The 27,948-nt window shown below is 39.3% G+C and overlaps 1 protein-coding gene across 9 annotated transcripts in view; it reads left to right on the top strand.

The window, feature by feature from the left end:
* CEP170 (centrosomal protein 170) overlaps window positions 1–11,778 on the top strand; it is a 125,742-nt gene extending 113,964 nt beyond the window's left edge. For 7 of the 9 annotated variants that reach the window (XM_047077090.1, XM_047077086.1, XM_047077088.1 and 4 more), the window contains 4 exons: window positions 1,336–1,424; window positions 6,995–7,088; window positions 7,826–7,877; window positions 9,500–11,778. In XM_047077090.1, the coding sequence (XP_046933046.1) occupies window positions 1,336–1,424; window positions 6,995–7,088; window positions 7,826–7,877; window positions 9,500–9,789 (525 nt within the window). In that variant the 3' untranslated portion in view covers window positions 9,790–11,778. The remainder of the gene's footprint in view (window positions 1–1,335; window positions 1,425–6,994; window positions 7,089–7,825; window positions 7,878–9,499) is intronic. The other 2 variants (XM_047077087.1, XM_047077085.1) reach the window with 2 other exon arrangements.
* The last annotated feature ends 16,170 nt before the right edge of the window (window positions 11,779–27,948 follow it).

The following is a 27,948-nucleotide window of genomic DNA, read 5'->3' as shown; positions in this document are numbered from 1 at the left end:
CTCTCAAAATCATGTTTATGTAGCCTTTTTACTGCCTGTATGTTGCTGATCACATCCTAAGTAACTTTTTATCCCCCACTGACTTGTCAACCCTTATGCCCCAACCCTTGTCATTCTCGGGTTCTCATTTTCCATGGTGCCTTCCTTACTTCTGCCTCCTTTCACTGAACTCCCTTTCATTAGAATTTGCCTCACACCAATTCACAAAAGTTAGCACTTACTTATGTTCTTTTTGATAAAATATTTAACAGTATTTCCTAGGTACTTTTAACTCCCACACTGCTCTTTAAAGCTTCTTAACCTCCAAGGCCATATCTTATTTTTTGGATTGCCTTGCAGAGTCTAAATACAGTTTTGACATACAAGGAGGTGATTTGGGAACCCACATCTAGCCCCATGTTCAGTCCTTTTTCTCGCTTCTGGAGACCAAATCCAGCCTGCCACCTGTTTTTATAAATAAAGCGGTATCTCAGCACAGCCATGCCTGTTCGTTTGTGTGTTACCTATAGCTGCTTTCATAGCACTGAGTTTGGTAATAGTTGTAACAGAGACCAGATGACCTGAAACCTTCACTCTCTGGCCTTTTACAGAAGTTTGCCAAGCCCTAGTTTTGCCCATAAGTTTCAAGTAGGGTGGTATCAACCTCCATAATAAAAACTTACTCTTTTGAGTAAATTTTTTTTTTAACATTTATTCATTTTTGAGAGAGAGACAGACAGACAGAACCTGAAGCAGGCTCCAGGCTCTAAGCTGTCAGCACAGAGCCCAACGCAGGGCTCAAACTCCTGGACTGAGAGATCATGACCTGAGCTGAAGTCAGACGCTTAACCAACTGAGCCATGCGCCCCTCTTTTGAGTAAATTTTTAAAAATTATCTCTCCCACTAGAATGTGCTCCAAAGAGCGGGATTGTAATCTTCATCTCTACGTTCATATTATTTGGTGAAAGAATAGATAATAAACTTAGCATTCTAAATTATTTGTATTTTCCCTTTTATTATCATTTGATTTGGAGGCATGAGAGAGAGGATCATGATAGTCATTGAAGATAAGATAATATGGATTGGTTTTTAAAAGTGGTGTGGACCAAAATAACATGGAACCTTGACAAGTTTTTTTTAAAAAAGGAACTCCTTTGTTGATATTTATTTCTCTTTCTCAATTTAGTTATATAATTTAGTTATACAGTTTAATTCTAATTATATTCTTCATTGACCTTTTATTAAAATTAGCATACATACTAAATGCCCCTAAACATAGTGGGCTGTGACTGGTGTTCTCAATGGTTTTACAATACAGTGGTAATATTTTAATATAATTTCTTTGGATGTTTCAGGTCATGGGAGATAATCTGCTGCTGTCATCCGTCTTTCAGTTTTCTAGGAAGATAAGACAGTCTATAGATAAAACAGCTGGAAAGATCAGGTACTGTTCTGTCACTGGAACCTCCCAGCTTCCATTATTAACAGACACATGTTCCACTTTGTGCAAGCCTGCTACCCCCACAGCTAGTAGGAGCTAGTGAAGCCAGTGGCACTGAGTCTTCCTGCTGCCAGTGTCCCATTCCTTGTCTTTTGTAGGTGTAAGTAACAGCCATAAGCTAGATCACATGCAGGGGGCAAAAAGGGAAAGTAATGTCCTAAATAATCAGCCCTTTGTAATTGAGAGTTAACAGCTCTAATTACTTAGGTTAACTTTATTAATAACCAGGAACAGTTTACTCCTCCACAAAATAATAGGTAAGTATTTAACAGACCTTTGGGGTTGGTTTTTATAAGACCTGAAAGTTGAGTCTAATTTCATCTTCCTCATCAGTAAAGAGGACAGTATTGCGTAATTTTATAAGACTCAGAATACCTGGTTACTTGTCTGCCTTGTGTACTCAATTATGAGGGCATCAAAACAGTGCAGGACAAATAATATGCAGTCAAAAATCATTCAGTCTGATGAGATTTGGAGATTTTGTTCCCACATAAGATTATTTTTATCAATATTTATTTCATTTATTTATCCCTTTGGTTCATTATCCTTCCAGTATGTCCTAGTTCTAGAATATAATTTTAGTGGAATTAAATTCAGAATAACAATGTTACCACCTTCAACTACAGTGAGTACTTGAGCCAAACTTGAGGCATGACTCCTGGTATTAGGCAGGCGCGATTGTTAGTTCGTGTGTAATAACTAATTGGTTAGGCTTAAAATTTTTTTCCCTACAAATTTCAATTGGTTGGACTTAATTTGTCCAGCTGCATGTTGTACTGGCAACTCCTAGGATGATGGGCTGTTGTGGTGAAGGAGAGCACTGTGACTTTTCAGAGAAGGTGGTGGGATCAGCACAATTGGAAGTGATGTAGCTACTGGGGGACACATACACATACCTCACCTAAGATGATACCAAGGGTGTGGATTGCTTAGTCACTGAGTATGATTAAAAGAAAAACAGTGGGCTCACTTATAAGCCAAATCAGAAATTACAGAATGTGTCATTTATAAATAACATGCAACTAATTTGATTTCTTTACAATCAAATACAAATCTTAAAATGGACACATTTTCCTAATTTAGAAAGGATCCAATTAAATTATATTGTCTTTGTACTTTTTATTCTGTATAACTAGTGATTTTAATAATAAAAAGGAAAAAGGGGTGATTGGGCTTGGTTGGAATAGAAGTTGTGAATAGTAAAATCAGATAATTAAAGCAAAATAATGAAGACAAATCACATGGAGATAGCAGGAAAAGCTAACTTTGTTTAAGTGGATATGCTCAGTAAGTGAGCTAATGTGTAAATCCCATGAGAGCAGTGGTCTTCGTCCAATTATAAAGTACCTAGAATATACTATGTAACTATTTGTTCATGAGTGAATATTAAATTATTACTTTATAGGAAGTTCAGTTTACTTAAAATTTATAGGAAGATGTGAAAATTGATACGGGTAAATTATCTTGGAAAAAAAAAAAAACATGGATGGTAGCATAATGGTAGTCATTAAAATAACTATTTAAATTAGTTAGATGTACAAGGTACTCCTTAAGAAAAGCCAAACATGCAGTCAGTGTGAAGGTAATATGCCTCGTGTTTCAACTGTATTTGGAGACGCTGTTGATATACTTCTCTGAGAACTCTTTTGTAAAGGTAAAGGTATTAAGTGAAAAGACCAAGGTATAGAAGAGTAAATATATTATGAGGCCTAAACCTTTAAGAAGTAAACCTGGAGGGAAGAATTATATGTATATGAACATTCACATACACACATAATAGGTGTTACATATAATATGTATGCTTTTTTCTGAAATATTTGTATTTTTAACCATGTTCTGTATTACTTTTGTTAAAAAAAAAATCTAAAAAGTAAAAAATAGGACAAGACAATGTAGATTACATTATCCTTTTTAACCTAAGGAGAATTTAATATTTTTTTACAAGGCAATACAGTGAAGAGATAAACTGGTACAAGTTTAAGGGATATCAAGATAAGGGCTCAAGGTATAAAAGAAGGCTCAAGGTATAAAAACTATGTAAAAATACTTCAGAAATTCATTGATGCTGTGGCTTAATTTCTGACTCCTATAAATAAAATTTTAAGATATAATGAAACCATGTCTGAATATGGTTTGTGAATTACAATATTGCACACAATCTTATATTGCTTGTATGTTGAAATAATACATTTCATCAGTGTTTGATAAGTACCTAATGATGGTAAAAACACATTGAACACCGTGTTATTGAATTGCAAGGCTAACTATCTAGTTTAAGAGAAATCATTTAGATAATTTTTTTCTAAAACTCTTCCAAAAGTACCTTTTTAAAATATTGTGTTTAAGGTGTTCTTTTAAAAACACAACCATTTTAACATATGTTTTAAGCTACTGTAAAGGCAGTTTGCTTTCTCTTCCAGTAAATTTAGAAGGATGACCCATAATAACTAAATTTTGCATGGTGTTAGATGGTCAAAACCTGGGTGAAGTAAGAGGACCGGGGGCGATGAGAGATGACCCTGGAGAGGTAAGGGAGGGTCCATGTAGGTTGAATTTGTTCAGGAGTTTGGACTTTACCATAAAAAACCATGGAAAGCTAATACCTTAATAGGGTCCTCTCAATAGCCAACGTTACCATAAAAGTACATGTAGGTCTCATCATGTGGTCATGCGACCTACCAGCAGGAAAACTCTGAAGTCTTCTCACCTGTAAATGGAGATCGCTTTTTATTTCATCCCACCTATTGAAATACAAGTCGTCCTCCACAGTAACTGGGTCCCCATTCACTCATGTATTCATTCAGTAGATTTTCTTCATGTCCCTGACTGATACCATTCTCTCTTCCTGTTGACTGTTGCTTCCTACCAAGTATCTTTCTCAGTCTGCACTGAACTCCTCCCTAGTTTCCTCCAAAGAAAACTACTTTTTGTAGCTTTAGCATTTAATTAAAATTGAGACCAAAAAACACATTCATTCATTGGTTAATTGATCTTACTGTCCCAGAAACTTGACAGAATTTAAAAAGGTTAAATATGTAAAAATGCCTCAATCAAGTTTGATATTGTTGCCTTCAGTGTGAGCATTGAATTGTACCATGTGTTGTAAAGCACTATGGCGGGCTCTGTGGAAGATCATAAAGAGGATAAAACCTCATCCCTACCCTTACGGGGTTTACAATCTGATCAGCAAGGTGAAGCATATACACACTTAACTATTGTACAGGGTAGCATGTGGTAGATTGGTGCCCACTTATAGATAAAGACAAAGAAAGGATCACTTTCATTCAGGACAATGAAGGAAGGCTTTATGGAAGGTAGTATTCAAAGATAGGTATAATTTTTAATAAGCAGATCTAAGGGAGAGAGCCTGAACCTTTTGTGTGGAGTACCAGGCAGTTTGGAGAATGACTGGTCTTTAACTTTTATGCCAGGAGTTATAAGCTCAAAAGCCTACCTGGGCCTAACAATATACACCTATTTAAATTGCCCCAATGCTTTCTATGGGCACGGCTGAAAATATTTATGCAAAAACCGTTTTACCGAGTTCTCACAGTATTCCATGTGAAAAGGACCCCCTCAAGCTGCATAGCATGGCCCTGTGTTGGTAGGCTACCAGTTTGTAACCCTAATTTGCATGGATTAAGGGCACTAGAGAATAGACAGTGAAAGTCGTAGAGTATGAACCAGAGACTTTATTCTAAAGCCAACTGCCTTATCAAAGAAAGGTTTTTTAGGTTAATAGTTAAATTATTGAATGAAATTTATCCTTGGAATTTAATGTGTTCCCATGGTGACATTTAGTCTACCATTTTGAATCTGTAATGTAATACGAAGATCACTCAAAAGCTATGAATTTTTTCCTGATAGATCTGTAATGACCTTTAAACAAAAACAGTTCTAACCAGTATGACCTAAAGTAATGTCTTGATCTAGTTTTCTGCTTCCTTAGATTTAAATACTGTATTAGAGTTCACTTCCTAAAGCCAAAATGGTAAGTTTGGCTTCTTGAGTCCATACCGCAGTATTTACAGATTATCTTTAAAGTAAGTTTTTCATCCCTTCAGTACTTCAAGCTCTGGAGGAGCTCCAGCTTTTCTGGAGTCAGGGACCTCAGGTGACCATTCTAAGCCATTTTCAAAAAAGCAGAGGTGAAATATGTACCATTTAACAGTTTGAGAAGCCCAAGCATTATACCCAGTAACCATCTTCTGGCAAAATTCACTAAATTTTTAGCACACTGTAGCTAAGCACGGACTTGCTCTATTATACGAGTCCGTTGCAGTTCTCCATTGGTCCATGAAACAGTCACTGTTTTCTTCCCGCCAGTCTTAATGCTGCAAGGACTCTTTTACAAATATCCCATAATTTCCATAAGTGCCCTAATTATCTTAGTATTATGAAAACAGCTCTTAGACAGCTGGCAAGGACATTTATTAGCCTTTCAGGTTTAGAAAATTTATCAGTTTCTAGAACCATTATTGCCCTTTTAAGAATGGTGATGCATAATTATAGATGTTCCAGACTTGATTTGATGTTGATGAATTTCATGTTTGCCAAAAGTAAGTTGTACTTGCCATATTGATCTTTGAAGAAATACAAATAATATAATTTAGTTTACTACTTAAATACTGATCAGCTTCCAGTAGTAATAATTTATTTACTTGTACACTGGTGATGTTTATATAAAGTCAGTTAAACTAGATTTCCAGGCTCAACAAAGAAATCTTAGAAGGAAACCAGAAAGGTGCCTATTATTTATGTCTCTCTAAAGCTGCTGAGTCCTCTCTCAAAGATTCCAAAGTATTTGGGGGAGAAGGACACCACTTTTGAAAGACAAAACTTTGTGGTGCTTTTTTTTAATAAGTTAAGATATTTAATAAGTTAAGATATTTAATAAGTTAAGATATTGATTAAGATAGTTATTTCCTAATGTAAGGATAATTATCTGTGTGGCAGTTGTTTTTATCAGAAGGATAGTGTCTTACTCTAATTGGTTAATCATATACAAATCTAACCTGAATTAAGATTTTTAAAGAAAAGCACAGTAAGTACTCCAATTTTCAGCCTTTAAAATAATGTTCACACTTTAATCAGTTGGAAATTCTTCATACCTAATTCGGTCTGTGTTCATCTTAATTTCATCTTAGGTTTATACTGCACACATTCTTTCTGAACCAAGTTGTGCTAATTTAATAAGTGGTCATTTTATGGTTAATTACAAATGTTAGATAAAAACAATTTGGAGGTGGTGTCATCAACATTTGTTGTATATTTGGTTTTCAGTAACGAATGTGATAAATGTGAAAGGATGTATATGTGTATTCACAACCACACACTTGCTTTTTTTGATACAGATTTCTCACATAAATGAGCTAATTGGTAATATTGGCTCAGTAGTTTATTTGCGGTTTTTGTTTAGTGGTTTCTTTATCCTCGTGTAGCTTTGACTGTTAAACATATGACAGATTTTTAAAACATGAAAAGTAAAAATTTTATGTTTTTTTGATTTCTAGAATATTATTTAAAGATAAGGATCGGAATTGGGATGAAATAGAAAGCAAGTTAAGAGCTGAGAGTGAAGTCCCGATTGTGAAAACCTCAAGCATGGTATGGGAATTCTGCTTGAATATTAAAACATTTTAACAGGTTTAAGGGAATGATATGCTTACTTTTGAAGTGCTTGTTGATTTACGGTTTTAAATAGATACAAATACCCAGATTTGGGAAGTTTTACACCTTCAGCTGTCTGTCATAGGGGCTTAAAATGTTGATTGCTTCAAAGCTGCAGACAGTATGAAGGAGGAACTTTGTGTTTCTCGCGAATACATTCTTTTTGTTGTAACAATTATATATTACAAATAGACAATTTGAAATAGGGGCCAAACTTAAATAGAAGTTGACATGAATGATTTCCTCTTACTCAGTAGATTGCTTATCTCCTCCTTAAGAATTTGTACAGATTTTCATTGTCAGAGAGTCTTACTAAAACTAAGGTTGCAGTTCATGCATTTTTCAAAGAAAATCCTTAACGCAGTTTTACAAAGTTGTTGTGAGGTTGATCAATGCAAGTTTTTCAAAGTCTTTGCTTATTACAGTAGTATTATCTTGAACTTTTCATCTTTTACCATTATCTCATTCAAAAAATAATTCTAGTTAAACATTAAAGATTATAAAATTTGCATCTTGTTTATGGGACATCATAATCATTGCCTGTCTTGTTGCTGCAGATGTCGTGCCATGTAGATGTTGAATATTCCAAATAAGAGGAGTGTGAGATTTGTTGCTATTCAAATAAAAATGCTTTCCTTACAGTAAGCTAATTTTTGTCATTGCTCTCCCTACAGGAGATTTCTTCTATCTTACAAGAGCTGAAAAGAGTTGAAAAGCAGCTACAAGGTACATTTACTACTGAATTAAGTAGGAAGAGCTAATGATTTCAAACAAGTACATTCTAAGATGCCACTTTAGAATGTGGTATCTCTTAAAATATTCTTACTATATTATAATGTGATTTGGTTAAATGTAGTAACGTATGGATATATAGTTCTACGTATCCAAATTACTCATAAAAAGGAAGTTTTAAAATCCAGTATAAATAAAAAGGTAAAGTTAAATCTTGGGTATGTGGGCTAGTTGTTGTAGATGAAGTCATAGTATTCTATATATTATCTATTTTACTTGTATATAAATACTAATACATAAAAAATATGTAAAATAGTGTATTAAAATGTGTGTGAGCAACTCAGAATCCTTATTGACAGTTGATATTATTTATCTGATTTGACATTTCTTAAGTTATATTTATGATATCACCCCAAATGAGTTTGTATTCTAAAATGAGTGATAGTTGTTTGGATGAACCACAAGAAGAGAGTGCATCTTGGCCAAAGGGGCTGGAAAGGAGAGAGAGAAGAAAGAGAAAGGGACTCTGTTTGCCTCCTGAACGTTGACAGGGCCATTGTTTGGGTATGTGGCACATCTTACTCAGGCACTAATGCCTGTGTGTGTCTTGAGCTAGAATCTGCAGCGATAGAACAAATAGCTTCCAGAGTTAACTGCTAATTCTACTCAGTCTTTGTTGCTTGAATTACCATAGGCATTATTTGTTGGCCGTAGCTCAGTGATTGTTAACATCCAGTCAGCTTCCACACCTCGAAGGGTTATGTGTTCTGCTCCCATGGGGAAAAGTGTCTTGCTAATAACACAGCGACTGTTAGCTGGTAGAATGGAAGTATACTTTGAAAAGGACCTCTGAGTGATTCTTACATCAGAGGTACTTCCTTCTGCCAACTCCCCCCTCTGCCCAACGCCAAGTTGGAAATCACTCCCTAAGAGTTTTCCTCATCCACTCAAGGATCTTTTGGAATGAAAGCCCCTCCCATGCAGTAGCCAGGTCTGTGCGGCTCGCAGGTGCCGCCATGGGATATTAGTAGAGAGGTTCTGAGGGTGTCCCTGAGGCCCAGTGGCACATACACACATGCACACGGCTGATGGCCCCACATCCTTACCCAAGAAAAGGGACAACATGCTTGTGGTAGCATTCAAAGTGTGAGGATGTTCTCTCGGGCCTTCCAAACCTTCCAGTTACTCTGAACCCCATCTTAGCAATGAATCCCCAGTTATCCAAGTAGTAATACATCTAGGAGTGCTTATTAAAACCACAACCAGTATTATCCCTATCCTCTTGCAATGATGAGCAAATTTCAAGAAGATCTTTCTTAAATTCCACATCTTCAAATCTCAGTCTTCCAACAGACTCTAGAAGGCCCATGTGTGAGCCTGTTCAGGGCACCAGAGAAAGCAGTCAGGTTGGTATAATCTCCAATGTAGATCAGCCCCAGAATTATCACAAATGGGTTTAAAATACAGTGTCAAGAGGATTAAGCAAATTTTAAGATCATACAACCGTCAGTAGTTGAAGTATTATCCGAGTCATGAGCAGTGTTCACGTCCAAATTTAACTGCATCTGCAATTCTCTTTTTTTCTCTGTGTTCCTTTTTTTTTTTTTCCCCTTCAGCAATCAATGCTATGATTGACCCAGATGGAACTCTGGAGGCTTTGAACAACATGGGATTCCCCAGTGCTATCTTGCCGTCTCCACCAAAGCAGAAGTCAAGTCCTGTGAATGACCACGGCAGCCCGGGTCAGACACCGACACTTTGCCAACCAGAAGCTAGGGTACTCCACCCTGCCGCTATCCCTGTGTCGGCCGAATTTGAGAATGCTGAGTCTGAGGCTGATTTCAGTATACATTTCAATAGGTTCAACCCTGATGGGGAAGAGGAAGACGTTACAGTACATGAATGACTTTCTCTCGGTTGTTAAAAATAATTACCTGTGGATTGACTAGGAATATTGGCAGCAGCGTAGTGTTGACTTACACAAAACAAGACAGCTTGGTCAGCTACAATCTTGTTATCTCTGTCTTCTTAATTTTATTTATTTATTTTTTACCTGTGACGTGGCATCCTATTAATCCTTGCAGACCATTAGCGAACCACTTGATGCACACGTAGGCAAAAGCAGATTGTGGCAGTGTTGCCTTTTGTGGTTTTATGATTTTCAAATTGAATTCTGTAATTGCATCCTTTCCCTTCATAGATCTTTGTTTTTTTTCTTTAAGCCATGCTGTGACCTACAAGCAAATTAAATACCCAACATTTCTGACCCCCATGTCTTCTGTGCCAAGCTGCTCCCTGAAATGGACTTCTTCTTCATCTGTACAGATTTGTTAAACACTTATATTTGCTTCTTAATAATAGGATTTATATTAGTATTCATTACCATTGGATACAATGACCTGTTACTCTCCACAGTCAAACTGACCTTTCAAAATAGTCCTTCTTGTGTTCTGAAATTTTCCAGCATCTATGTGATTTATATAACCTTGTTGCTACGTAAATTGTCTTGGGGTTTACGGAGATGAACTATTATGTTTGCACTAAGATTTGCCGGGAGTGCTAGGTGGACATAGCTATATATCAGTAAGGACTAACTGTCTTTTTTGTACATAGGAGATTGATAATACTGTATTTGTTTTAACCCCTCAGTGTTTTACTCCACTTTCAAAAAGCTTAATCTGGCACTTTTTTTCGATTTTTTTTTTAACAGAAGTAAGATTTTGTCTCATTTTAGGGCAAATGATAACTAGAAAGATTAAACTGGACTGCTTAGGTGGAGTATATTTTTTAATCTGAGAACACGTATATTGGTCCTGTGTTACCAAGTTTATATGTGACAGTCGAAAAAAAATTCCCTTGAAATGATCATGAAGTTAAAATTTTCTTCATTAGGAGACTTGGAGAGCCAGTAGTCATAAGATTAGCTGATAGTTTCACTCCCAAGCAATGAATTGCTTCTGTGTGTTTCCCTGTAGGACCCAGTAGTAAATCCTGTCCGTCTTATACATTTGTAAGGACCCTGAAGGACAGCAACGATGAAGGCTCGGGCCTGTGCTACTGAACAGGAAGCCTGTGACAGATACCTTCTGTAAACTTGTCTTTTCTCTTTCCAGTAAGTTTACATTTGGTTAAGTTTTAAAAGAAAGTAAATTACCTTGTGTTTCCAGAACACTATAATTTGGGTGAATCTTATGAATTCATTTAAATATTACTAGCAGACTTGGATTTTCCCCTTGACCCCATCAGTCTATAAAGGTTAAAACTGCAACTTTTGCACCTTGTACGAAATGGTCTTTAATATTTCAGCAATAATCCTGTACTACATTTGTTTCAAGAAACAAACTAAGTCCATGCACTTCAAAAACCTTACAAGATTTAAAAAACTCCTGTACTGTTAGGCCAGTTAATAAAGATGCAAAAAAAAGAAAAAAAAAAAAAAAGCCTTTTGTAGAGATGTAAAAACAGAAGTCTGTTGTATAATGAATCTCATATTTTTCTTTAAATTAAAAAACACGGTAAATGAACTATTCTCCTTGTAAAGCTAACTTCTCCATTCTGTCTGATAAAGGAAGACTGAAGAGAAGGTTTTAAAGAACATGAATGGAATGATACAAATGCTTTGAAGGAATAAGTGAAACATTAAAACAGGGTCAATATCCATTTGAAGAAAAAGTCGAACACAATAATCACACCATTGTTCCCTCTTTTATTTAATGTTTGGGTACTGATTATACCCCCGTGGAAGTGGAAGGTAAGGAGTTGTCAAGGAAAATATTAGCATCTACTCTACTTACGTTATCCTTTTAAGTGTTTACACGGTTTTGTTCACTTATAAACATTTGGCCTTTTACTATGTTATTTTTATTTTGTATGAATACATTATCCTCCTTATTTATTTTTGTTACATTTATTACTTATGTTATTTTGTTATGCATTTACAACTCCATTTTTAAATAAAGTGTTTCTGGAACTTTACACAATGATTGTACATTTTATTCTACCATCTGATTTGCTAATACTTCATCAGTTTATCAAGTAACTATTTTCCAAGGCTTAGCAAAACAAAAAATCCTTCAGTTCTAGTTAACATGTGATAATTGTGAGGCTTCATAGTATTTTGACTAAGGAAGAAAAATTTTTCTTGGCTGATCTCTGTAACTCGGATTCTCTTAGCTTAATACTCCTAATGTAATGTGCACACACAAGGCCTTTGTTTTTAACTGGCCTAGAATCAGTCATCAGAAGGTTCTATGACAGTGATCTATTTGGGGAACAAAGAAGAAATTTCAGATATCTTGGACATCCTAAATTTGAGAACTGTCCATTTGGATTCATTTTCTTTCCTCATACCGTCCACACCCAAGAATCTTAACTGTCTCCCTCTTACCGTTCAACATTGTTTCTCAGCTTGACCTTTGGAGGCTTTGCACGATCTGGTCCTTTTCTTTCGTGTCTGTGTGCACCTGATACAGACTCTCCCACTAGCTCCTGACAGTCAAGCTCCTTCACTGCTCTGTGCATGTAGCTTCCCTTTCTCCTTCCTTCCTGCTGCCCCATATCCTCTGTCTTCTTCTTCATGAAGCTTCCCTGACTTGACTGGGCCACAGTACAGGCCTGTGCCACATACGTGCATTTTTCTCTTCCCTTCCCCCACTGTATATGCGTGTTTCTTCCTTCCAAATCACCAAACTAATCTTTACTTCCTGAATAGACCCTGTACGTTCAAGTATCTGTGCCATTTGCCTCCTTCATCTGTCCTTGTTGAGTTTGCTTGCCATATCTCTGCCTGACCAGACCCTAACTTTTGAAAGGAAACTAGACTTAGAAGCATGGGATCCAGACCCATCCCTCATTAGCTAAAATGTGTTTCTCTCCTTTTGATCTGCAGAACGAGAGCATCATGGTCATTCTCCACGTCCCTGCCAGTCCACGTGGTCTGTGACTGTGAAATGGTTCCCCTTCCTCTTTTCCTCCAGAACGCCTTCTCAGATTCCTTGTTCTAGACAACCTTCCTTTCACCATGTTGTCATAACCTCTTCTTCTCTGCTAGAGCCCAAATCACAGATCTGTTCAACAAATAGGTACTGAGTGCCTAACACTTACCTTAAATATACCCTCACAGGCCTTCTGTTCTAGAATAGGGTGACAGAAAATAGAAACTAAAAATTAAGTACATTGATCATGTCAGGTGGAAAGATTACATCCTGCGTCTTCCTCCCAGTGAATTGTTTACATGCCTGTCTCCTAAAAGGTGTTTTCTATAGGCTCCTCCCTAGAAATACACATTTGCTGCAGAACCCCTCACTCTTTAGGAAGTAAGTGGTCTGCCAGGACTGTCTCTCATCTGAAGGAGGAACAACATCCCTGCAGGACACCAGGTGCTGGCCGTGCTGCAAGAAAGTAAGTGTGGGAGTTAAGATGTGACCCTGGGTCTGACTGACTGCTCCAGTCCTCTTTGTTCTCTGTCATGAAGACACAAGAGAGTCGAGTCTCGGTGGTGTTAGAAATCCTACAACTAAAGTTACTGTAGTTTTGGCTTACGGCAAGCGATTTCAACTCCAGCCTGTTTCGTTATCTGTGAAGGGAGGCGGAGGGGGGCGGTGGTCGGCTAGCCAGCTGGTCTCTGAGCTATATTCCTGCTGTATTAGTTTTTATTCTCTGACCTTCAGGTATTATACTCTTTGCTCTCTTCCCCAGATTTGTGGCTGAAACATACTTCGCTATCTTTACAGTAATTCTGCCTCTCTTCCCGTCCCCTTTAGCAAATGATTGGCCAGACACTGGCTCTTTCATTCTATGTTATTCTTACTGCTTCTCCCAGAAATCCTCCAGTTCTGTGACTTCAGCACAACTGTTGGCTCATTTCACTTTTGCCCACAGACAGAGTGCCCGTGCTTTGGGCTGAACCAGGACATCCTAGTGACTATGACACCATTTCCAGGAAAAAAGGCCTAGCACTTACTGAACCCCTTCTCTGTGGCAGGCACTACTTACCCAGGGCTGTATTTTGAGAATTTGCCCTCATCTTTCTCCCTTTGGCCAAACCAATCACTCATACATAGACTCTGAGGAGGAATGTGGCAAGATAGGAAGCAAATCTCACCTATAATTAATTGTCTGTTTTTGAGAGTGTTAAGACCAAAGCCCTTCGGGGAATTTATAAGACTTTCAGAGAAATGAAAGCAGACATTCTGGATTTGATGCAGTCTCTTAGCTGGAATTGAAAGAGAGGATTCCTTGCACAGCAGAAGATGGGACTCCAGGTCCTGGGGCGGAGGGGACGGGGAGCGGTTGCTATAGCTTCACAGCAGCACCGCCCAGGGAGACAGCAATACCCCCAGGAAAAACCAGTGTAGTGTGGCGAGCAGACTGGGGGCAGTGTGGGAGCTCCCCTTGACTTAACCACCAGAAAGCAGGAGTACCTTGGCACCGAAGCCTCAGGCTTCCAGGACAGTAGGCCTCTCAGAGGTGACCTCTGCGGACAGCTCGGTACACTGTCCTATCCTGGGGGCAGAGGAATGTCTCCCAAACCTCCTAGCTGCAGTGATGGGGTACTTGAAACAAAAACTTCGCTGGTTTATAGAAAGCATATTTTTACACATCTAAGTGTGTGGATTGTGGGCCGATCTCCACATAAGTCTATCTCTATATATCCCCCTCTGCGTAGGTATATAGAGATACAGATCTGTCCATACAGCACGCTCGCTCGCTCTCGCTCTTGCTCTCTTCATAGGTATATCGTATTGATGCGTATCCAGGCATACCTTGGAGATAGTGCAGGTTGGGTTCCAGACTACTGCAGTAAAGTGAGTATCACCATAAAGCAAGTCAAATGAAGTGCTGGGTTTCCCAGGGCATAGAAAAGATTTACGCTATGCTGTAGTCTGTTCGGTGTGCATTAGCATTATGTCTAAAAACACAGTGGACATACCTTATTTTTAAAATACGCAGCTAGTAGGAGCACGGGGGGGTTTGCGTCCAGGTCACTTTGCCTGGGACAGACCTGGCAAGTTGCTAACAGCACCCCCTTCCATGCCCCAGGGTGTCTCTGTTTAGATACCAAGTTGTGTGTTCACACAGGCTGACACCCACAGTGCTGTCGCCTACTAGCATAGCCTCACAGGAAGCCCATGTGCAGGTGACAGGAAGGAGGCAGGCCTGCGCAGCGTGGGGGCTTGGCCCGCTGCCTCCCCGCCTCTCTGCCCCCCTCTCCCTGCCTCCGTTCCTCCAGCCTCCCTGCCTCTCACCTCCAGCCTCTTTGCCCCCCTGCCTGCCACCTCCCTGCCTCCCACCTCCCTTCCTCCAGCCTCCCTGCATCCTGTCCCCCAGCCCTCCTGCCTCCAGCCTCTAGCCTGCACATGTAGGGAGGGGCAGTCCTGCAGCCAAGCCATGCTGTGTGCCCCGAGCCTGTGCTACTGAGGAAGCCATTTCTTCAGCCTGTACTACTGAGGAATAGAAAATTGTAAGTACAACATTTGGCACTGACGTGAAGATTTATTTAGAGTGAGACAAGAAATGACAGCTAATTGCAAGTTTCCACAGTATCACAGCATCACCAAACCCGAAAAAAGAAACCTCTACCGTATTTTTGTCCTGCATTTTGGGGATGCGTTCCCTGTGATGACCTTCCTCCACCTATAGTATGATACATCAAGACGCCGGGAAGAAGTTCCAGAGACCAATGCCCAGCTCCTCACATGGCCCACCTGTTTCTTTCCACCCCCACATGTTGCCTGTGTGGGTCGCTGTTGAGCACGTTCATACTGCGTCTGCACCATCGTGTGGTGCCCTGTGGGTGAAGATGGCACCAGTGCAGGTAGGAGGGTTTCTGAAGACCATTCCTACACCAGGACAGGTAGAAATCGCTTAACTATGCTAAGAAGAGACTAAGAACCACGTAACATCCTAAACCCAAACAAACCCTGTCCTCAACTCGAATCCGCCTTATCCACACCCATTCCCATTTCCGATGTCCACAGACTCGGGGAAGTGTGGAGGGGGGAGGGTGAAGTTCAGGATGGAAGAGACAGTAACTTTAACAATCGCAAATTGTAAACCTGCCTGGAGCTTGCCCTTGTCTTCCCCTTCCCCGTGCCTCTCCAGTCCGAGCACTTGAGTCCTCTGGAAATGTACTAGATTTGCTGATGCATTCAGGAAGTACTTTCTGAACATCTACTTATCCTAGGCACTGTGATTAGCACTGGAGTACAGCCAGGATGTTGGAAAAGTTCTCCACCTGGAACTTTCTGGGCCGCTTCGCACTGAAGCTGGTTTCCTAGCCTGGCATCAGTCCTGAGACCAAGCCGTCAGACTCACAAAGCTGCTCAGGGGGTTGTGAGCTGGAGAGAAACTTCTGCCTATCAGAGGCCCTTTTGTCCCCTCCTCCTCCCAACCCAGCCCCAACCAATCACTTAGCAATTTCTGGGATCAAACCTCCTTATCACTTAGAGGCACTGTCTTAAGATTACTACAGGCTCCAAGGAAGGTCCTTTTTGAAAATCTTCAGGAGGTGAGTGATAGATGCCTTGACTTGAAAGGCCAGCATTTTGTATTCACAAGCTATATGCAGTAAATCAGTAAATACTGTTCCAAGGTACTCCTAAACTTAACTTCTGAGTTTCAAGCTATTGTGTTTTATTAAGACGCTGGTAGAGTCATCAATATATCACAAGAGAGAGAGGAATCTGCAGGAGGATACATTTTAGGATGTGTTGTCCTGGCTTTGTTAATTCCAGCAATATCAACCAGACATAAAGTCTCTCTCCCTCTTAACACCTCAAAACACTGGATAAAATATAACAAACATGGTTTTAATAGCATAATTTTAATTTTTAATAATTTTAGCATTAATTTTAGTAATATAATTCAAAATTTCCCAGGGGCCAGGATTAAAAAGGAAACCGAAATACAGAAGTGATTCTGTGTCTTGTGCTAGTCGCTGGTTCTTGGTGACCAAGGGCCTTGGGTTTTGCTTGGTGCAGAGAAAGGACATGAGCCTCAAGGGTGTGCTTGCTTGGCAGTCAGAGTGGTGATGTGCACATGAGCCACATCGAGGAGAGGGAGACCCGCCATGGCAAAGAGGCATTGTTCCAGAAGAGAATAGACTTTTTCCAGAAATGAGCTAGACACGGATCCTCAGATTTATAAATCACAGTAAGTCTCAACCCTGATACATTGTTCTGAAATACCTGGTTACACCATGGAACACCAAAGTCCAAGACAAAATCTTAAAAACTAATCAAAGAGAAGAGACTTATTTTTCACCAAGAACTACAGCTAGACTTCTCAACAGCAGCAAGAGCTAGGATGCAGGGGGCTACTTGTTGTTCATGGTTCATATCCATGCAGAAGTACAAAAGCATATATGGGAATGACACATATAAATTTTTTTAATTATTTCTTAGTGTTTTTATTTATTTTTGAGACAGAGCATGAGCAGGGGAGGGGCAGAGAGGGAGGGAGACACAGAATCTGAAGCAGGCTCCAGGCTCTGAGCTGTCAGCACAGAGCCCGACGCGGGGCTCGAACTCACGGACCGTGAGATCATGACCTGAGCCGAAGTCGGACGCTTAACCAACTGAGCCACCCAGGCGCCCAGACACATACAAATATTTGAATCGAGTTATCCCTGAGAATGGAGAGAAGAAGGGGGTGGACATGGGTGAGTTTTTAGGGAGGCTGTGATATTTTTTTTTTATTAAAAATGAGATACCCCCTTACACCTGTTGGAATGGCTAACATTAACAACTCAAGCAACAACAGATGTTGGCGAGGATACGGAGAAAGAGGATCTCTTGTGCATTGTTGGTGGCAACGCAAGCTGGTGCAGCCACTCTGGAAAACAGTATGGAGGTTCCTCAAAAAACTAAAAAGAGAACTACCCTACGACCCAGCAGTTGCACTACTTGGCATTTATCCACGGGGTACAGGTGTGCTTTTGGAAGGGACACGTGCACCCCCATGTTTATAGCAGCACTATCAACAGTAGCCAAATGTCCATCAATGGGTGAATGGATAAAGAAGATGTGCTATATATATATATATATATATATATATATATATATATATACATACATACAATGGAGTATTACTTGGCAATCAAAATGAATGAAATCTTGCCATTTGCAACTACGTGGATGGAACTGGAGGGTATTATGCTAAGTGAAATTAGAGAAAGACAAATATCATATGACTTCACTCATATGAGGACTTTAAGAGACAAAACAGATGAATGTAAGGGAAGGGAAACAAGAATAATATAAAAACAAGGAGGGGGACACAACAGAAGAGATTCATAAATATGGAGAAAAAAATGAGGGTTGCTGGAGGGGTTGTGGGAGGGGGGATGGGCTAAATGGGTAAGGGGCATTAAGGAATCTACTCCTGAAGTCATTGTTTCACTATATGCTAACTAATTTGGATGTAAATTTTAAAAAATAAAAGATAAAATTGAAAAAAATAGCTTTTTCACGGCAATGGTGGGTTTAAAGCAAATAAGATAAAGTGTTAGTAACTACCTCATTTTGATAGTATCCCATGAACTTGTTATTTCCTATGCTTTTCTGTATGCCTGAATTGTGTCGTTTAAAAAAAACATTAAAAAATGTTTTGAAATATATTTCCTTTCCCACTCTTATTTGACTTGTGCTTACAGAACGTCGATCAATTAAAAGATTAAAATTGATACTGAATTTCTGGTATGTCTAACAAGGAGAGGAATTCGTCAGATCTACTCGTCACACATTTGAAGGAGACAAAATATAAAAAGAACTAAATTGGCACAAAACTTCCTTTCAGAAACTGAGCTAGCATTACCGAAAAGAGCAAAGTCCACTAAGCTCATTCATTGGCTTATGAAATTGTAGCCTAGTGGCTTACATCCAACCCCAGGCCTCTCTTAGTCCTGCCTTCTACTTGGGAAAATTTATATGCAATAAAGATCTGAATACCTAGTGAAATAAGATTTCAGAATTTCTTTCTTCAGAGAATTTTTTTTTCTTTTTGTTTTTTTAATACAAGGGTTCTTTGGTCAGTGACCTAGCTGTGGTCCCAGCTAGATCCAGGGGGCAGTGCACCAGGGACTTCTCCAGGAGTCCCTTGATAATCCATGATGGGCTACTTAATATATGTGTCTTAATATATGCAACCAAGCACTCAAAGGGTACAAGGAGTCTTTATTCACCAGTGCCCACTTCCCATTGTTCAAGGGTTGCCTCTTGGGACATTGAGTCCTGTGTACATTCAGACGATGCCTGTGTAAGCACTGGGCTGGCCCCTGCAGGTGTTCCATGGGGTGAAGCCAGCAGACAGGAAGTGTTGCCAGGTTACATCTATTCGAAGCTGGTTGCTATAGCAGTGGCTGGAGTAAGAGAAGGACAAATTAGATGTGAGGCTGGGCACACGTTTTGTCCCAAACAAGTGGTCGCTGCGAAAATGGCAGTGTTTATTTCTCCTGGGTTGGGAGAAATAAAAACCCACTTATCTACTCTTTTCAACCACACAAGGGACAATACCGGACAAACCCATGTGTTGTTTCCATCCTAACACTCCGGGAACAAAATTGTACCTCAAGGTTGCTGGCTTTTAGCATTGGAAATTTTTTATTTTTCATTCCTGTGCACTTCAATCAAAACAATGTTGTATCAAGTAGGTCATGCCCTGGTTTTCAGAGAAAGCAGTAAATCCATTCCAGAATCCCTCAGAAGTGTGCTGATCTAGTCATTTGGAGAAGATGCTGTTCACCAGAGGCCACTAGGATTATTTCAGTCTTAAAGTAATAAGCAAATAGGAAAACATTTTTCTCCTTCATATTTTATGAGTGTTACATGGATAATAATGACATGACTTCCATAGGGCAATGTATTGCTTAAATTGCATTATTTACCTCAGTGTTCAACTTTAGATTCTCTGAGTAGTGAAGATTCACCCTCGTTGGCTTTGGAGAAAAAAACAAAATACCTGAAAATATTTTGTTCCCCTAGACTCCAAGATCCTAATGAAGAATTTATAATTAAGGCTATCTTACAAGTAGCTAAGACATCCTACCAGAAATGTCAACACCCTGGATATGTGTGCACATGTCTACTTGTCACAACTGTTGGCTCCTCAGAAAGACCAAGGAAGAACACTTTCCAAGGCGCATCTTCCAAAGTACACGGAGCCTGAGCAAGGCCACCAAACCCCAGATTAGCTGGACGAAGAGAACCCCTCGGAGGCTCGAGTGAGACATTTCTCAAACAAAATAATTGGAGGAAGTATTTTATGCTTAAAAAGGAAATTGAGGGCCCTCGTTTCACTAAGGGGATATATGGAATGGAGATATAACCTGTGTAATAGTTAAAACAAAAAATCCAAATTATCCATGGATGACCAAATCATAATTTTTTTTGAGAGAAATAAAATGCTGTGGGGCATGTTAGGTTGACACCTGGAAGGGGATGGGATGCTGTTCCCACAGTGTACTCCTATGACCTCAAAGAGATAGCACCTGGTAGGCCATGTGCCTGAACTAAAGGGGGAGGCAGCACCAGGGAGAAGGGAAACTCTACTTTGTTGGATACCCACCATGTGGCAGACACGAATGCACACCATGTTTCATGTCATCTTCCTCAACCTCACCCACATGAAGATGAGCAGCTGGCCCAGGCCGCATGGTGACGTAGAATGTTGTTCCTCACTTCCAGGCCTGTGTCAAAGTGTCTTCCCACTCCTCCAGGCCACACTAGGGCTGGCCCCCATCTGTGCTCTGCTGCTCTCCAGGGCACAGAGCAGGGAGCTCAGCAGGAGCAGAGTCTCAGTGTTGCCTGGTCCTGAGGGTCTGGGACCCCGCCCCAGAAGCCAGCTGATGTGGGATAGCTTGCAGGCATGGTCATGGGGCTTTATGTAACTTCTGATTGTAAGAGTCACCAAAAGATCTTACATTGGCTGAAGGAATTCTACGGGGATGGATTCCAGAATGGACTAGGTTAGAATAAAAAATCAGCATATCAAAGGAAGAAAAACATTCAGTAGCTTTAGTGTTTCCAAATTGTGGTTTTAGACACCTGGGATCTTGAGACTGTGGTATAATGTATATGCTGTGTTTAATCCCAAAGCAGCCAACTGGACCCTTTGATGAGATCACCACAGTGAATCACAGCAGCTCCAACAGTGAGGCCATTTTCTATCCCATCTTTGAGTCTGTGGAGCCCAGCCATAAACATATATCACTGAAGGCTCATAATATCCCCATGAGCATGGTTTATTGTTCCGTGCATAGATTAGGAGGGACGAGCGTACTAGTGACCTTCCCAAGGTCAAAGAGCTTCCAGGTGGTAAGGCCAGCATCTCCATCTGTTTTTGTTGGCTCTGGCTCCAGTGGGTTTTCCAAGACACCAGACAATGGAAAAGTGAGACCTGTTTCACCCAGAGTAGTGTGGAAATCTGCCTATATGCCCACAGACTTTTCAGATTTAACATGTTCTACATTAAACACCTGATCTCTCATTTTAGACGGGACCTGCTAAACCTAGAGCCTTTCTCATCTCAATCACAGTGACTCCATTCTTCCAGTTGCCCAGGCAAACAAACAAACAAGCAAAATCCTTGGAGGCATCCTTGCCCTCCTCTTTCTCTCACACCCACAAAATCCTCCTGACCCGACTTGAAAAATATCCAAAATCTGACCACGTCTCACCCCCTCCACAGCTGTCCTGCTGGCCTGAGTCACCATCATCACCTGCATGGATTCTTGCAGTGACCCCCTTACTGGTCTCCCTGCTTCCTGCCTTTGTTCCCAGGATAACAGCCACAGTGATCTTTTTAAGATAGGACATAGGTCGTAAGTCAGATCAACTATTTCTCTCCTTGAAACCCTGCATTGGCTCCTTGTTTCACCAGAATAAAATCTAGTCCTTGCAGAGACTACACAGTCCTGTTTGCTCCCACCCCATTGCCTTGGTCACCTGCCCTCTGATTGTGCTCTCCTGTTCTACTCTAGTCACACTGGCTTCCTTACTATACCTCCAGACTTCCAGGCACATTCCGAATACAGGACATTTACTCTAGATGCTGCCTCTGCTGGGAGTGCTCTTTCCCAGATTCTGTTTGGCCAACTCCATCCCCTCTACCACCTCTTTGCTTCCTACCGAGGGCTGCCCTGGGAGCTCTTCAATGCTATCTTCTGCTCCATACCATTGCGTCTGACCCCCTTACTCTGTTCTATTTTTTCTCTATAACCCTACTTCCTTCTGTTTTACTATTATTATATAATATTATAGTAAATAACATAAATTGCATTATTATTCAAATATATTCTCTGATGCCCCCCTGGGAGAGGATTATACCACTCCATTGACATCCAACATTGCTATATGACTTGCTCTGATTGATGACATGTGAACAGAGATATTGCCACTTCTTTGCAGAAGTTTTAGAGCCAGCATGTGGTCTATGGTGTTTGCTATTCTTCCATGATGTCTTTTGAACTTGACTTTTCACTTAGTAATAATACTTTTGAGTTCATCCTTTTTACTTTTCTGAATTTATAACATGTTGTGCTTTTTCATTGCTGGATAACATCCAAAAAACAATACGACAGTTGTTTTTCCAGTGTTGCAGATAATGGCTGTTCCCATAGGCTGGGTCCCAGAGGGAAGGCAGTAAGTGGCAGAACAGCTAACTGGCAATGGCCAGGTGGCATGAGTCATCAATGAACCTTTGTGGTGGAAGCTACTGAGATTTTGGAATAGTTTATCTATCCTAACTGATACATATACTCTTTTGTTCATTAGTGTATCACAAGTATCTAGAATAATTGGGAAAAGGGCTAAAGAGTCAGCCAACCATTGCTGAATAACCCATGTTATTGAATAACCCTTGTTCTAGAAGATGCACCATGGAAGAATTGGATATACGTTTCTAAAGTCATTATGACACAAGTGATCTGCCTGACCATTAAACTTCTGCCATTGCTAGCACAATTTAAGGATTATACCTTTAAAATAGCTTTACTGAGGTATGTTTGCATTGAAAAATCCACTAATTTTAAGTGTTTGATGATGTTTGGTATGTGTATGCAGAGACAGACCTCTATGGCAGTTAAGATATAGATGAGTTTCATCCCTCTATCAAGTTCCACCATGACTCCACCATTAATTCTCTTTTCCAGCCCCCTGCCAAGGGTTACCACTGACCTTCCTTCTGTCTCTTTACCTTTGCCTTTTCTAGAAGTTCACATGAATGGAATCTCACTGCTTGAGTCTTGTGTGTGTCGCCTTTTTCATTTAGTCAGAATGTTTTTGAGCTAGTGTCTGAGTAAGTAATATCTTCTACTTTCATTGCTGAATAGTATTCCAAAGAATGGATTGGCACAATTTGTTTATCCATTCACAAGCTGATAAACATTTGGGTTGTAGGTAGTTTTTGCTTAATTGTCTATATGCATAACATAAAATTTACCATTTTAACTATTTTAAAATCTACAATTCAGTGACATTAAGTACACTCACAATGTTGAGCAACCACCACCACTGTCCATCTACAGAACTTTTTCATCATCCCCCCAAAAGAAACTCTTTACCCATAAGATGCTAATTCTCCATTCTCTCTTCCCCTGAGCCTGTCTCTATGAATGTAACTAGTCTAGGTATCACAAATAAATAGAATTACACAATATTTGACCTTTTGTGACTGATTTATTTCATGTAGCATAATGTGCTCTGTGTTCACCCATGTGGTATCATGTCTCAGATTCTCATTCTTTAAAGGCCGAATACTATTCCATTGCTTGTATCCATCATACTTTATTAACCTGTTCATCTGTTCATTGACATTTGGATTATCTGCACTCCTTGACTATTATGAATAATGCTGCTGTGAACCTTGGTGTACAAGGATCTGTTCAAGCCCCTGCTTTCAATTCTATGGAAGTTGAAATGGAGTTGCCGGATCATATGATAATTCTATGTTTAACTTTCTGAGGAACTGCCAAACTGGTTTCCACAGGGGATGCACTATTTTACATGTCCACCAACACTCTTAGGGACTCTACTTCCTCTACAGCTTCACCAACAATTTTTATTTTCTGTTCTGGGTTTTTTTTAACTTTTTAACTTTTTTTTTATAATAGCATTATAATGGGTGTGAAGTTTGTGGTTGTGATTTGATTTGCATTTCCCTAAAAGCTAGTGATGTTGAGCATCTTTTCATGTGCTTATTGGCCATTTGCATGTCTTCTTTGGACAAATGTCTGTTCAAGTCTTTTGCCCATTTTTTAAGTAGCTAGTTTATCTTTTTGTAAGAATTCTTTCTGAATATTAAACCCTTAATATATATATGATTTGCAAATATTTTTTCCCATTCTTTGGGGTGTCTTTCCACTCCCTTGATGGTGTTCTTTGATGCACAAAAGTTTCTAATTTTGACAAAGTCCAATTTATCCATTTTTCTTTGGTTGCCTGTGCTTAGGTGTCACATCCAAGAATCATGACAAATCTAATGTCATGAAGATTCTCTCCTGTTTTCTTCTAGGAGTTTTACAGTTTCAGGTCTTATGTTTAAGTCTTTAATCCATTCTGGGTTAATTTTTTTTTTATGTGATATAAAGAAGGTTTGCAAAAAAAAAAAAAAAGTCCAACTTCATTCTTCTGCACGTGGATATCCAGTTTCCCCAGCACCATTTGTTGAAAAGACTGCCCTTCCCCCTTTGAATAGTCTTCACACCTTTGTCAAAAACCAGTTGACCATATATTTGGGTTTATTACTAGACTCTATTCCATTGGTTTATATGTAGCCTTATTTAAGTGCCACATTGTTTGTATTACTATAGCTTTAGAGTGAGTTTTGAAATCAGCAAGTGTGAGTCCTCTTTTTTCTTTGTTAAGAATATCTTAACTCTTCAGGATCCCTTGAAATTCCATACGTATATGTGCTGCTGAAGCAAGCACACTTGAAATTCCATATGAACGTTCGGACAGCCTTTAATGTTTCTGAAAAACAAAACAATATTGAGATTTTGATAGGTTGCATTGAATCCTATGAAAACTATGTAGATCATTTTGGGTAGCATTGTGGCCTTAAAAAATATTCAGTCTTCCAGTTTATGAACATGGGATGTTTTTCTATTTATTTATGTGTATTTTAATGTCTTTCAGCAATGCTTTGTAGTTTTTGGTATACAAGTCTTCTGCTTCTTTGATTATATTTATTCTAATTTTACTCTTTTAGATACTATTGTGAGATTGTATTCTTAATTTCTTTTTGGGTTGTTCATTGTCAGTGTATAGAGATGCAACTGATTATTGTCTGTTAATTTTGTATCCTGAAACTTTACTTAATTCATTTATTAGCTCTATAGGTTTGTGTGTAATCTTTAGGTTTTTCTACATATCATATCATCTATGACCAGAGATAAATTTATTTTTTCTTTTACAATTTGAATGCCTTTTATTTCTTTTACTTGCCTAATTTCTCTGGCTAGAACTTCTAATACTATGTTGAGTAGAAGTGGTGAAAGCAGAAATCTTTGTTTTTGGTTATAGTTTTTACCTGTCTTGGTTTTGAATAATGCTGATATGAATCTTCATGTTCAAATATTTACATGGATATATTTCATTTCTCTTGGGAGAAAGCTAAGAGTTGGATTGGTGGGTTACATGGAAAGTGTATGTTTAATTTCACAAGATGTTGTCATTCTGCTTCCTAAAGTGGCTGTACTATTTTGCATTCCCACTAGCAATGTATGAGAGTTCAGTTGCTCCACATCCTACCAACTCTTGGTTTTATCAGTCTTCTCAGCTTGAGACATTCTACTAGCTGGGGAGACATATATCATTGTGGAGCTTTGTTTTTTTAGAAGAGCTCATGTGGTTTTCACTTGCATTTCCCTGATAACTACTGACTCAGAATTTTTTAATGTGCTAGTTGAAATTTATTTTATTATATATATTTTTAAATGTTTATTTATTTTGAGAGAGAGCATGAGCAGGGGGAGGGGCAGAGAGAGAATCCCAAGCAGGCTCCACACTGACAGCATGGACCCCAACACAGGGCTCAATCCATGAACTGTGAGATCATGACCTGAGCCAAAATCAAAAGTTGGATGCTTAACCAACTGAGCCCACCAGGTGTCCCATGCCAGTTAAATTTTAAAACTTACTCTGGGATGGATATAAAGTTAGGAAATTTGTTGTCAAATATACTGTGAGCTTTCCAATAGGACAGGTCTCTTATATCACATTCTCTCTTGAAATCCCCTCCCCACCTTTTTTTCTCAGTGATCTTTTATATAAAAGTGAGTTTTTGGAAATGTATCTTATTGATATTTAATTTATTAATGTAAATTTAGGCTTAAGCATTACCTCTTCCAAAATTATTTTAAGCCCTAAAAATAATCGGAGAGTGAAAAACTGTGTTTTTCATTAAAGAAATTGAAGGTGGAGAAAAGAAACTGAAGGGGAGAGAGTACGAAATGGGTTTGATGAAAGGAAAGACATTATGAGGAAAGAGATTGTTTTGAAGGAGGGAGAGAAGGAACAGAACATTTAATGAAGGTCTTCTGAGAACCAGACACTGTCACAGTTTTGAGGACTCAAAGATGAGTGAGAATTCCTTGTGACCAGACCGTTTGCTGCATCAAGTATGCCTCACCTCCTCACCTGTCATCTACCTGTGGAAATGTGAAAACCATAGAGGGCACCCTTGAGACCCCCAGGAGTATGCCTGATGGATCGTTGGGCCTGCTGTCATGGCTTTCCATGTTTGTGACGAATGCCAACTATATAAACGTTTTATTGTCTTAACAACAAATAATGTTGCTCATCTCTATCTTCCAAAGCTGTGAGAAAACCTGCCCTTTTCCCCAGGAGACACTCTTTTCGAAGGCTGTTTGCCACACAAACACTCTGGAAAAGATAGTCCAGAAGAAAGGCCTCTGCTCTCATCATGTGGAAATGTGACAGGCCCATGGAGAACTCTCTCCCAACACTAACTGCCTCACGACTGTCAGCACAGACACGTTTGCTCAAATGTTAGCTTCATGATGATGCCGTTTAGGGAGTGCTCCCTAATACATCTTTCTTACTATGCAAAAATAGGTTCAGGGTGTGTTACATGACCAAGAACTAAAATCTGTGTCTGCTCTCTTGGTGCTGAAAAAGTCATCCAGATGGTTTGCAGCAATTAAATAAAAAAATCTCATCTGTGGTGTGTTTTCTTCCATAGTCTATTTTCAACAAAGTCCATGAATTTATTCCTTGAGTGTCTATTTTCACACAGAACCATGATAGTCCATGTAATAAAAAACAAAACCCCTAAGATAGTCAGTCCATGACTTCAAGGAGTCAAAAAAAATTTTTTTAATTCCATAAAGGAGTTGACGCAATACATAATGTTAACTGAGAAAAGAGGCTGAATTAAATAAAAACAAAAGTATTTCTCTAGGGCCTCAGAATTGCAATTTGGGGAGTACAGATTTGGGCAGGAATCCAACTTGTGCCTCCCCAGCCCAGAACAAAAGTCAAGGGTTTTAAAAAAAAAAAGGGAGGCTTGTATATGGTGTTTACAAAGAATTTTGATTGGTGTTGGTGGCAGAAAAGTAATCTTGGCTGAAGATTATTGGTTTATTATGGCTTTCACTAAGCAAAGTCTCCTACTATGCAGAATGCAGGTTTTCAGGCCGAGTCCTTGGAATATTTGTGGTTAGGTGAGTTCAAAAGTTCATGGCTTTGCCAGTGAGGACTTGCATAAGGTTCCTTAATGGCCTCCCGGCTCCGTTTTAAAACCCCTTGCCATGAATGATCTCATTTCATTTCACCTTTTGCAATGATATGCTATCAAGTGACAGGACAATAAAGGTTTGTGAGAAAAATCAGGCTTACCAGACTGCAGGGAATCGTTACATGTTATTTGTGCGTATAGCTAATGAAATGGTAAATGATTTTGAGGACCTAACAACGCAAAGAACACTAAATGTTTAAACTCTTGTTCTGCACAATATCAGATTCCTTTTCTGACAATGACACAGAGAGAGATTTTACAAGAGAAAATGTTAGCTACCCTCTAAAATTCAGGGCAATGCCATTCTGTA

Source organism: Lynx rufus, unplaced genomic scaffold (genome assembly GCF_022079265.1).
Source record: "Lynx rufus isolate CCGP_SWC_20201006 ecotype Redwood Valley unplaced genomic scaffold, mLynRuf1.p SCAF_15, whole genome shotgun sequence".
Classification (NCBI taxonomy): Eukaryota; Metazoa; Chordata; class Mammalia; order Carnivora; family Felidae; genus Lynx; species Lynx rufus.
This window is presented reverse-complemented; position numbering and strand designations above follow the sequence as displayed.